Here is a 12972-nt window from a genome sequence, read left to right on the forward strand (position 1 = left end):
TTCCCTCTGGATGAGAATAATTTTTCATTGTGAAAAAAAAAAACTGTATTGTGCTCTCCCAGTGAATGCTATGAAGTTAAGAAATGCTTTTACCTGAACCTCTAATGGCTAGGATGAGTTCTAATCTTTTATTTTGTTAAATGGTTTCAGTTGATTAAACTATTCACTTTTCATGGATTTGAGCTAGTTATTTGTAATATATGAAGGGTTGACTAAAGTAGTCTTTTCTTGGATTTAATCTGGTTGTTTGTAATATATGTAGGAAGGGCTCAAAAGAAGGTTGAACAAGAGAAGATACTAAGTAGCCAATTCAAGGCAAGGCATAGCCAATAGATGAAGTTCCTGGTAATTTCTTTTGTATGGGTCCTAGTTTAGGGGGGGAAGTGTTTAGAGGGTTAAAAGTCAATTTTTGTTGGAGTGGGCCACGGGTCATTTCCTCTTTTATTGAATTGAGTTGTTACCAATTTTGTGAATAGGATTCTTATCAAATAATAGTGTGAATTATTTTTTGAATGACTATCAGGTGCAATAATAATAATAATAATTTATCAATATTTTATGCAATGCACAGATATTTTAGCGACGGACCAAATCCGTCGCTAATTTCTGAACAATGAAAATTAACGACGAATTCGCGGTCCGTCGCTTACTCATATTAGCGCTAATTTTTTACCGTTGAATATCGACGACGTATTTGAGGTCTACCGCTAAGTCATATTAGCGACGGATCTTATCCGTCGCTAATGTTTTAAGTGACAACTAATTTTTTGAATTTTACCAACGGATTTTTTATTTTTTACGACGGATTATATCCGTCGCGATGATGCGACGGACCTTATCCGTCGCAGATTAAATGATGGATTTTATCCGTCGAAAATAAAAAACGACCCAGTAAACAGTGACGGACCAAGCGACGGACGAAGTCCGTCGTTTATTTGGTTTTATGACGGATTTGGTCCGTCGCAAATCAGCGATTTTGGAATAATTAGGAGAACAACTTGGTAAAGCCAAATAGGACACTTACTATTTTTGGCCGAAAACCTTGCGCACTAGTAGACATCATGATCGCCTATAAATAGTAAGTTGCGAATTATAGGAGTTTTAGTTATAGTTTGCTTCTGATTTCTCTCCCATTACTTGATATCCCTATTTAAAGGGTTGTGAACTCGTTTTTATTGAGGAATTAATCAATTTCGAATTTATTAGAATTTATTTCTATTTTCTACTTTCTTTCCTCGTGGATTCGAGAAGTCTCTGTGAGGAGTCCAGAGAAGCTCCGTGGATTCGGAATAGTTATCCTCATCATGTTCATCCCTGCGTCAATTTGATGCCATGATTTTTTCCCTAAAAGATTTTTCCATGTAAAATTGATGTATTTTGTATGTTTGCTCGAATTTCATTTCTCTATTCATATGTTTAATTCATTCTAAAATTGCTTCTACATCTGCCGTATAGCAACTGCATAGAACAATTCATACATTACTCTTATTATGGATACCTGCACATTTGTCTATCTATGTGAGAAGTGGACAAAGCCTTTAATTGATGAATGTTCACCACATTTAATTATAATGGCCAATCCAAATATCCATGTGAATATATATATATATATATTCCAACATCGCAAATCTTAATTTAACCTAATAAATAAATATATACTCATGTCAATATCAGTTGAATGAGCTGCGCGAAATTTAACACGAGCCAATGGCCACTTTTTGTGCAAATAAATTGTTGAAGAGAACTAATCACATACTTGTAAAACGGTTCCCCAACTAGCAGTCTAGTGAAAATCTTTCCATTGCAACACGTCACTTGTGTAGGACAATACGCCCACATAAATGGTAGGTCCGACCAGGAAATCATTATTCTTTAAAATCAAGTTGATCCGCTCAATAAATGGGCCACATCTATACGTTGAGATAAACTTCCGGTTGTCCATTCATTCAAAAAATATAGTGTACACGATGAGTGGAACCGCCATATTTGTCCCAGGCGATCTTCATGGTGGGTCCACTGCTTCGATGGTACAAATGTCGTGCACAAGTGGCATGTTTGCTGAAAAGATGGTACAGTAACAAGGATAGATCCTTGCATATATAATGATCAATTCTCATTACTCAATACATCTGAACTTTGGCGCATGAATATGGTGAGTTTCGTAGATTAGAGGGCTCCCGTGAGGTTGATTATGTCTTTCTCAAGGAGATAACTACTCCAAATCCATGGAGCTTCCCTGGAATCCCTACATAGACTTCTCGTTTCCATGAAGGAAAAAAAAACAAGAAAAGTAGAAAATAAATTTTATAAAATTCATAATTTAATTGATGATTAAAATAAATGAGTTCACAACCCTTTAAATAAGTATATTAAGCCATGAGAGAAGTTCTGGAATCAAACTACAACTAAAATTCTTAGAATTCACAACTAAAGTTATACTCAAACTAAAATTTATTATAAATAGTAAAAATGAAAATAAAACGAGAATTCGACCATCAATCTGATGGTATTTTGCAAATTCAGCTAAAGTAGCTCGTTCTATCCTGAAATCATATATGGTACACCGAATAACTCATTCTGAATTGTGAGATACGCCCGATTTAAGGTCCTAACGGTCCAGATCACTTCCGCTTGCGATCCGGCCTCTTCTTACCCATCTTGGGCATGAAACAGTCCGTGACCCGCACTACATTAGTAGTGGTACAATCTGCTTGGTGTCTTGGGAGCAATTAGGACCTTGAAATGAGAGGTAGAGGATGACTCAGTCCACTTGTCTGAGTCAGAGTCGACTCATCTGGTCGACTCAAATAAGCACTAAGGGCCTATTTGGCTGAGCAGATTGGTTGGGATTGGAAGGGATTGGAAGATAGATCCCGAGATTGGCCCGGCGTGCCAAACAGACACGGGATCCTGATCCCAAGATATAGCAATCCTATAAATCTTAAGACAATCCACTGACATCACCATCGTTACCTTTAAATCTCATCCAATCCACCTTAATCCCTTCAAAATTGCCTGGGACGTCTTTGGTTCGAGGGATTGAAAGGGATTGGAAGGTTTAATCTCGGGATTGGCCGGGCGTGCCAATCAGACCGGATATTGCAATCCCAAGACATAACAATCCCATAGATCTTGCACCAATTCACTGACGCACCTATCATTACCTTGAAATCTGTGCAATCCACTCTAATACCATCCAATCCCATCCAATCTGCCCGGCCCAACAGGCCCTGAACGAGCGTTTCAACCACGGATTTAGCCACTATCGAGGGACCACTGTGGATGGTCCAACCGTACAAGTGTGCCCATCGCCATTTTTCCGTGTGAATGTAAGCTGCTGCTCTATCATATTTGTTAATTGTCCATTTCCCTGCTAGTTATTGAAGGGTTAGGATTTATCCAACGGGAATAACTGTAAGTGCATGGAACATCGAAAGTGGGTCCAATCATATGAACGGTTTGGATTATTAAACCATAAGGCCCCTCAAGTATAAACTGATGACCGAAGACCCGAGCGCGCCGTACAAAATCGCGGGCAGCTGCGCATAACAACTCGAGGAGAGATCCCATTACAAGGGAGGGTGGGCAGCACAGAACTAAATGACGAGTCGTTTGCATTTCCGACACCAATTTCTTCTTCCAACCAACCCCACTTCCTCTCGCTTCCCTTATCTGCGTTTCATAATCTCTTCTCTGCTGCCCTTTGCCACATCATCTTCCTCCCCATCATCATCGTCGTCGTCATCCCTCGCCTTCATCCGTCCGAGAATGTCAGCCCACCATCACTCCCAGGCCCAATCACATGCGGGTCCACAAATCAGCACCATACATCTGTCAGGAGGAGAATCTTTCGAGATCGTAGCAGCAGAAGGCCTTTCCGATTCTGATTTCAGGTGATCCCTCTCTCTCTCTCTCTCTACCCTTTCCGATTCTGATTTCAGGTGATCTCTCTCTCTCTCTCTCTCTCTCTCTCTCTCTCTCTCTCTCTCTCTCTCTCTCTCCCCGCAGCTTCTTTATGTTGTTTTGCTCTGCTGCTATGATTCAACTGTATTGGATCAATCATACATTGCTACGCCCATAAATGGGCACCGATCAAGACCGTCCGTGGGCCATGTTGCGGATGTACCGTAACATGAAAAATACAACATTATTAATCAGTTCTAGTTGTCCGTTGAATTTGGACTGTTCGCCATTCTCTTTTTAGTTGTCCGTTTAGTGGCTGCTGATCGGATGGGCGAGGATTGTCTGATCATTTTGTTTATTTGGCTGGACTCCATCCACAGTGGATGAGGATCTGGACAGTCTGGATTGACTCACATGTATGTTATGTGCTATGAATGGGTTGGTACCGCTTCATAAATGGTTACACTGGAATTCAAAATTTGTGTTTGGATGCCTGTAATTGGAATGCATAATCTAAGTCAGTTTTAATACCCCAAATTAGTTTATGTGACATTTGGTATAACAATTGTAATAAGCCTATTGAAATATCTACTTTGGCAAAAATAAAATAAAATTTTGTGCCTCGGGTATGCCTTGACCAACTTTTGAAAGTTCAACCGTTTTTAAGATTTGCATCCAATTCTCAGCCTTTTGAGAGAATTCCAATTTACATGATTTTGCTGCATTCCATTTCACATTAATTCCAATTATGACTGTTTACCATCAACCAAACGACCCATTTTACCACCGATTACAACCGTTTACCATTAACCAAACGACCCCTTAGTTTATTTTCATTTCTAGCATAGATATTCTTAAGAACTAAATTACTTAATTTCTATATCTTGTTAGTTATCAGTAGATATTTTTCAAATCCTTAATCTTATTGTGGGGATGCTTTCTAGGCATCGGTGATCCCTAAATCTTTTGAAGTGGGTATTATTTTTATTTTTTTAAAAGTAACTGAATTGTATTAAAAAAGAGAAGAAACTACAAAACGGGGCTGCTGAGGAAGCAGCACCGAGAGCCTACAAACCTAGAAATAAAATATTACAATCCTTAATACCCATAACATTAACCACCCACTCAATAATCAGATGTTTAGCAAAAGAACCGATAGCTTGAGCGGAATTGTGGATGTCGTTGAAGCATCTATCATTTCTTTCCTTCCAAATAGCCCACTAGATTGCAAGAATGGCCATCCTCCAGATACAGGATTTGGTCTTTCCCAATTTAAAACCATGCCAGTATGCAAGCAATGATGAAACAGAACTCGGCATGCATCCACTAAGATTGAAGCAGCTAAAAAAATCCCTCCAGATTTGAGAAATAAAAGGACAATGGACCAAGAGATGATCCACAGATTCCTCACTTCTCATGCAACAAAGACATACGTTAACCAAATGCATCCCCCTTTTTGAAGTGGGTATTATACAGTGATCGATCCAAGACTTTGCTGAGTTTTCAGTTTGTTCAAGCAGTGCCAATGGTCAATGATCCAAACCATTAATATTATGGGCCACATGATACATGCCCATGCACAGACAAGAGAAAAAATCTTACAGATCGGAAAATAAGAGCCATCGAACCTTTGGCCTTCTTTGGGTTGAATTTACACTGTGGAGGTATTTTCTTGGAGGTATTTTCTTTGTTAAATTTCTATTTGATGCTCACCGAATGAACATTTAGTATTTTCGCATATGAGAAATTTTCATTGATGGGCCAGCCACTGTGTAGCCTATTGTATTGACAGTATGCATTGCTGAGGGAGGAACTGAAAACTTGAGCACAACGTCGATATTATCAGGTTGAACATTGTATAATACCTCTTTTTGGGAACTGCCGCATCCTAGCTCCACTTCATATCACATTTGGTGGGGATGTGAGCTTGTCAGAGTGGGAGGTTGAATTGGGCAAGCTTTAGCAACCAAAGGTAGATTTGCACTTTGAGGAGCATGGTTGGCAAATCAGTTTTGGTGTATCGAATCATTCACCACTGATATGGCTGATGAAGCCATATCACCTATATCGTTCATGGATGAAGCTGGTACCTAGCAGATGATGCACAGTATCTGATGATACATGAAACCTTGTTGAGGAGGAATGGATTCCAGGTGGAAGTAACTTGCTTTATAGGTCATATGCAACTTCGAGTTTATTTCTTTGTAACTCATAAACCAATATCTCTTCTTAATATGGCATCGTTTCAATTTGTTGACATGGGAAAGGTTCCTACACATCTGGCTATTTAACGTTGAACTTCATGTCACAGGAATGCAATTGATTCCTCTCTATTCAAGCAGTGGCTAAAGAATATGCAGAGTGAAACAGGTATTTTGGCAAATGGAAGTATGTCTTTGCGGCAAGTACTGATTCAGGTATCATTTGGACAAATGCTCAGATAAAATTCTTATCTGGATATTCAGTTGTAATCAGAGCACCAGTGACGGACTAAGAACTATACTTAAACATGCTGGTTGAGATTAGTTGATAAGTCGTTTCGTCAAAGTTGAGTTATAATATACTTTTTTTCGTATATTCTGATTGTTAACAGCTTCACTCTCCTTAACTTCCATAAGCATTAAGTGATTTTTATATGGTAAATAGGGAGTGGACATGTTTGGAAGAGGCGTTGGTTTCCTCAAGTTCAAAGCAGATGTGATTGACAAGGAAACAGGGAAGAAGGTATTGATTGGAACCAACATAGTGTAGCTTCTAAACCAGATTCACATTATTGTACCTGCTTTATGTTTGTTGTAAGATTAGAAAAGATACATTGAATGTGATGAGAATGTTTGAGATTTCTAGCTTTCGGCAACCCCAGCAAACCCTAATTTTGAGTACTTACATGTCTCTTATATAATGATAAAATATAGTATTTTTTTTATTGACACCAACTTCATCATGAGCTTGATTTAGACACTGATGTTCTTGAAAAGTTATGTATTCCTAGTGGGGGTGGCTAACACTGAGGTCTTGGTATCGATCCCTAGTGGGGGTGGCTAACACTGAATTGTGAACTAACAGTGGGGTGTACTAACAAGCTAATAGGAAAAAAAAAAATTTGTATTCCCAGCGTTTCTCAAGTTCTGGACTGACTGTGTTGGGTACCCTTTGTGAGGTTAGCGTCGATGCTTCAAGTGAGGATAGAAAGAGGTGGCAGTGGTTGGCCAGTGGTGGGTTCACTTTCAAATCTCTCATGTCAAAAATTGTGCACCACAGAGAGGTCTTTATTTCCATGTGCATTCCTGTAGAGAACTCCTATCCCTTCTAGGGTTGAAACCTTTGTTTCGACTGCTTTTCTGAACAAAATCCTTACTGTTGACAACCAGAAAGTTGAGGAATATGGCCATGCCGAATGTGTGTTTCGTGTGTAGAAAATGTGAAGAATCTGTTGATCGCTTAGTCCTTCATTGTCAGTCCGCATGTGAAATTTGGGATCATTTTTTGGATATGTTTGGAATATGGTGGGCAGTGAGTAGAACTGTTTCTGAAGTTATCGCTAGATGGGCTGCTAGCCCTTTTTCTCAAAAGGAAGGATTATCTGTAAGCTACTGCCTTTAGCTATCTTTTGGGATGCTTGGAGAGAGGAATGATAGGATCTTCAAGGACAAGTCCATCCCCCCAATGTCAAGTGGAATTTGGAACATATGGTCTTTGAGTGGGCTTTGGCGCTGGCTGCCTGAATTTAGAGGTACTTCGATCGAGTCGTTGTGGAGGGAGTGGGACTAACTCATTTTTCAGTGACTCCCATTTTAGATGTGCAGGCCTTAAATGCATCTTGGCTTGAGCTGTTTTTGTTCCTTTTTGTTATTTCTTTCGGGCTTGTATGCTTTCTGCGTTTGTGTGTGTGTGTGTTTGTAGTGTGTGTTAGAAATAGTTTATATATATAAAGCTTAGAAAGGTGACTAGAGATTCACTCCTGCTGTGCCACTCCCCTTGTGTATCTTTTAGCGTGTTTAATGAATTGGTTACCTTCTTTTTTAAATAATAATAACAACAAAAAAGAAAAGAAAGCAAGTAAGAAAAAGAAAAAGGAAAAGTAAAGAAAATAAAAAGGAAGACTGCAAGCGGCTGAGCAGTGAGGCGTACAAGCTGTTTTGGTGATGAGACATGGTGTTGATATTCTAGAATTTTCTCATGGTTTAAGGAACATTGGATACTGAGTTGACTTGTCCTTGTCTACACATTCCAATTTAAAGCGAAACAGTGTTGCCAGGGTCATTTTATAATGGGACTGCGATAGAATGATTCCAATTGAGTGGGAATGAGTTGTTAGCAACTTTCGTCTTGGGACAGGTCTTACTCTAAAATTAAGTTTGATTCCTTGGTTTTCCTTAGGATGCAATATTTACAAAAAAAAAAAAAAAAAAAAAAAAAAACCTTAGAGAGTATGAGAAATAGAGGGCATGTAGAAAAGTAAAATGGAAGGAGAGAAAAAAATGGATCTTGTTAACTGCATTTTTAGTGTTGTAGCAAAAAGTTCGTATAAGGGTAAAATGTCCCTGTCTTTGTTCATATAAAACAACCCATATTTAGAAATACAAGAAAACCATCTAATTACTGCATACGCACATAATGAAAAAAAAAAAAGAAGGAAAGGAAAACATGAAAAGAAGATGTATCAAGATATAATAGCTGCAACAATATGGCCCCAACCTAGCAACATAGTTGTCTATGTGCTGTTGTTTGTTTTGCCCTGTATTCATTCCTGTGGTTTTTCTTGTCTGAATGTTCCCTTATTTTGAATGTCGTACTGTTCAGATTCATGTAGCAGGCCCCAATTACTTGAAATAAGGCTTAGATGATGATGATGAATGTTCCCTTGTTTGTTTGTTCCCTTGTTTGTTGTATTCTGCCATTTGCTTTATGGCATTAGCGGTGAACCTTTTCAAAAACAGGTTTCTGTCTATTTAATTGAATTTTTTTTTTTTTAAGGTTCCAGGTATTGTGTTTTCACGAGGGCCAGCTGTCGCCATACTGATCCTTTTGGAATCAGGGGATGAGACTTTTGCTGTTCTTACGGAGCAGGTAATATGCTTGTTTTAAGACGAGACTTCCGATGCTCTGTTGCAAGTAGTTACATGGTCGGACACTTGGTTCAGAAGAATAAAGTTTGTTCAATTCACTAAACCTTTGATGGATCTTTCTGGATATGTAAGGTTAGGGTTCCTGTTGGGAAGTATATTTTGGAATTGCCTGCTGGAATGTTGGATGATGACAAAGGGGACATAATTGGCACAGCGGTCCGTGAGGTAAACCTTTCTTTCTTTCAATAGTCCTCTCTTCTCTTCCAACTCTATTTTAGCCCAAAACTATCATGTGAACCATCCAAATCCTAACTTGATCGCCAGCCATTGCAGTTATGATGTTGTTCCAATCACCATTGCAGGTTGAAGAGGAGACGGGCATATGCTTAAATTTGGCAGATATGGTTAATCTCACAGCCTTTCTCGATCCATCAACTGGATGCAAGGTTTTCCCTTCACCGGTATGTTAGCTGTAATGACTTCATCGCTTATTGGATGTGTTCAAGTGTGTTCTTCCCAATTCCTACCCACTCTATTGTGTAAGAGAAATAAGACTGCTACTTCTGATGGTAGGATTTCAGTTCGTGCCCTCCCCACTCATGCCAGTGACACAAGCGTGTTCTCTGGGCTGTTCATTAGATGGGATCCCCTGTGCGTGCATGGTTAAACGTAGGCCAATCTAGTCATCACTTATCAGGTGGGCCATGTGTATAAAAGAAGACTTGTTGGAAATTGGCCGATTGTGCATGTTTGATGTCCAGATGGCCCACGTAATGATTGGACCCACCTGATTTCCCAGCTGTACATGATTGGGTCTACCTGATGAATGGCATAGTTCTTGTGAACATGTGCCAATGTGCGAGAGTCCACAAGTAGCCTCAGAATCAGAAGGCTCAATGTGTAAGGAGAATGCTGGAAAGAATGTCTTCTTTTACTTTGGGAGTCTCAGGTTTGGTCTTGTTCAGTCCTGTTACCACTACACATCTGCCTCTGGCTTCACCTGACAAGGGAAAAAAAGGACTTCCCTGTCCTCAACTGACCCAAAATGTAGCCTCACTCATTTAACCACACAGCTTGTGTTATCGTTTAGTTTTATACATGAAACTAATTAACATTCTTCTACTGTATAGGGTGGGTGTGATGAAGAGTTGAGTATATTTCTATATAGAGGACATGCAGATCCAGAAGTCATAACTGCACTGCACGGGAAAGAAACGGGCCTTCGGGAACATGGGGAGCTGATCAAGGTACGTGTAGTTCCCTATGAAAAGCTATGGTTAATGACGGCAGATGCAAAAGCTCTTTGTGCCATTGCGTTATATGAGATGGCCAAGAAAGAGGGACTTTTGCCTCCAAGGAATCCAACCAACCCTTCTTAAGAAGCTTGTTACATGTCCTTGCATAGAATCTGTCAGCACAGGTCAGATTGTCTGTACAGGATAACATGTGCACTTATGCATGCAATTTTATCTTTTTTTCTTAGTGTAGGATCCAGTGTTCGTCAAGTATCATCTACTATATAGTATCAACCCTACAAAATATTGATTAGTGTTCTCCAGCAAGGGATCTGGATCGTCGAACTCCAATTGCTAGAATCACAACTTGGATGAGCCATAACCCAACATTTTAGGGGGTTGGAAGTTCATGATTGATTCGTCACCCATTTTTAGATGGTCAAGAATACGTTAGAGCAATGCCTGAGAAAAAGCCTAAGGATTGAAATAGTTAGAAACTTCCAATAGCTGCAATTTTTTGTCAGCTCATCCATTGGGTGGCCTGTCTACTGGTTAGTCCAGATTGATTGACAAATTTCAGAATCCTTATTGGCAACGTGACTGATATCATTTACCTATCGATGTACTAAAACACATTGAATATGGCCCCACAGCTGTGGATTTATTTATTTTTGTGAACTGACAACTTGATCATACAGAATATAACGACCTTAAGAAACCATATGTGGATCATGGTCAGATTTCACTGTATTTTATTTTCTGACAGTTGATGATATAAAACAAATACCTAGTAGAACTCAATACACTCGGCGGTTTGGTTCAAACTCAACTTCTACTGAAACATTTGTATCGTCATCATCATCTAAGCCTAATCCCAATTAATTGGGGTCGGCTACCTGAATCCAAGCATGTTCCTCTTCGGATTCATGTTGGAAGTTATGGCATAGGTTCCATGCGGAGCTGCCAACCTCCTTACCCAACACTCTTCCTTTATCTGGGCCTGGGATTGGCAATGAGAGCAAAACTCTCCCACAGGCACAACGTAATAGACTATTACATAGGTTGATACAATCAAGTGTTATCTAATAATCTATTACATAGGTTGTTTATAATCAACAGAGGAAAGTTCTGCTGCGCACCAGTTCTCATGGGTTCCCGTGAGAACTTTTTAAGAACTCATTTCTCGTGATATGAGCCCAAAATCTGAACCGTCCACTTGATGAAGCACCCCATGAAACCCTCAGGGCCCAACTTTTACTCTGATCCAAAACTCTGGTAGGCCATGGCAAAAGGAAATAGTTTCCTCTCTTGATTTGCCTCTCTTTCACCATGGCCCACCAAAGTTTTGGATCAGGGTAAAAGTTGGTCCGAAAAAGTTTCATGGGATGCTGCATCAGGTGAACGGTTCAGATTTTGGGCTCATATCACCAGAAATGAGTCCTCAAAAAGCACTCACGAGAACCCGTGAGAACTGGTGTGCAGCTGGGCATTCCTCATAATAAACAATATTACTACTGAAACATTTGTATCAAGTGGCTGAGGTTTTGCATAGCATACCCAGGTCTTTGATTCTCAAGTAGGGTCCATTGGTTTGTGGCTTGCTACTACCTGGATGGGCCATGGCTACATTCAACTGAAAGAAGTCCAAAGATTTGTGGCTTGGAGCTTCCTACACTGGAGATTTTTGTGGCATGGTCCATAGATGAGAGGATATACAACAGAACAGTGGTTCGTTACCATTTCGTAAGCAGTAGCTTTCAAGTATGCAGCTTACAAACAGTGGTCAGACACACGTGATACGTATCTTCCTTAACAGGGAAGGCAATCGTCACCATCTGTAGTTTACCATTGTATATCACTCAGGGGCGGTTTGGATACAATTACAGTTTCAGAACAGGATAAAAAATACCAGAACACACACACAAAAATCAAACAGGTTTTGTTCTTTGCTAACTTTAAACTGGTTCGCCATGTAATTAAATATCAAACACATTATCCAGCAGATGTCCGCCAATCGGCCGCATAAGATTTAATTTCACCTTATTTATCTGTTTATGATCCATCCAAAGCAGGGCAACAATTTAGATAGTTTAACTTTCTAGTTACATGTTTGCCATGTGTACTTGTGTGTGAACAATTAAATCCTATTCCCTGTTGGTTTGATCCCATAGCCCAATTGTAGATAGCATGCGTTTCTTCATTGAGGTCTCCGTTTTGAGCGCAAGTTACCTGTCATGAAAAATAATGTTTTTCCTTAACCATCACCACCACTTCTGTCCTTGTCATTGGCATCATCATTGTCACCATCATTTGAACGCGAGCCCTATTATCTCATGGAACGAGGGGCTAGACTCCTATGTTAGTTTAGGGGTCGTTGGACAGCATGGGTTCCAAGGGATTTGTGGGAATTTCAATTGTTTGGAACGTTTTTGTAGCAAGTAGTTCTAAGGATTTAGATTTTGATTCCTCCAAAATCCCTCCAACGTGCTGTTGATGCATTCCCACCTCAAAGCTGGTTTGGAAAAATCCTTTCATTTCAACAGGTTTGAAAATACACACTGCCAAACAATCACTTGCACCACTTTGAAAATGGCTTTAGACTAATCCTATACTACCGACAAGTAGATGTAGCAAATCTCTACAATCCACTGATAAAGCAATCCGAACCATCTAAATAATGGTCATCAAATGGATGGTTAAAGGTAAATTGTGAGTGGTCCAAATTCTCAAGGGAAAAATATATTATTTCACCAGTGTAATTTTGT

General features: G+C 39.6%; 1 protein-coding gene across 6 annotated transcripts; it reads left to right on the forward strand.

Moving 5' to 3' along the window:
- The first annotated feature begins 3500 nt into the window (after nt 1-3500).
- On the forward strand, nt 3501-12214 carry LOC131233137 (nudix hydrolase 14, chloroplastic). Of its 6 annotated transcripts, none has more exons than XM_058229743.1 (8): nt 3510-3893; nt 6215-6320; nt 6550-6627; nt 8881-8973; nt 9105-9197; nt 9335-9433; nt 10103-10219; nt 11760-12203. In XM_058229743.1, the coding sequence occupies exons 1-8, from the start codon at nt 3601-3603 to the stop codon at nt 11907-11909; spliced, it is 1029 nt and encodes a 342-aa protein (XP_058085726.1). In that variant the 5' UTR covers nt 3510-3600; the 3' UTR covers nt 11910-12203. The 6 variants fall into 6 exon arrangements, with proteins under 6 accessions (XP_058085730.1, XP_058085726.1, XP_058085727.1 ...); XM_058229744.1 differs by having other exon boundaries at nt 11769-12203; XM_058229746.1 differs by lacking the exon at nt 11760-12203 and adding an exon at nt 10461-10926 and having other exon boundaries at nt 3512-3893.
- The last annotated feature ends 758 nt before the right edge of the window (nt 12215-12972 follow it).

This window comes from Magnolia sinica, chromosome 18, assembly GCF_029962835.1.
Source record: "Magnolia sinica isolate HGM2019 chromosome 18, MsV1, whole genome shotgun sequence".
Classification (NCBI taxonomy): domain Eukaryota; kingdom Viridiplantae; phylum Streptophyta; class Magnoliopsida; order Magnoliales; family Magnoliaceae; genus Magnolia; species Magnolia sinica.

Coding starts and splice junctions, on each gene's coding strand:
- LOC131233137 (XM_058229743.1), top strand. CDS start 3,601: ATGACGAGTCGTTTGCATTTCCGACACCAATTTCTTCTTCCAACCAAC. Junction 3,894..6,214: donor CTTTCCGATTCTGATTTCAG/GTGATCCCTCTC, acceptor TTCATGTCACAG/GAATGCAATTGATTCCTCTC. Junction 6,628..8,880: donor ACAAGGAAACAGGGAAGAAG/GTATTGATTGGA, acceptor TTTTTTTTTAAG/GTTCCAGGTATTGTGTTTTC.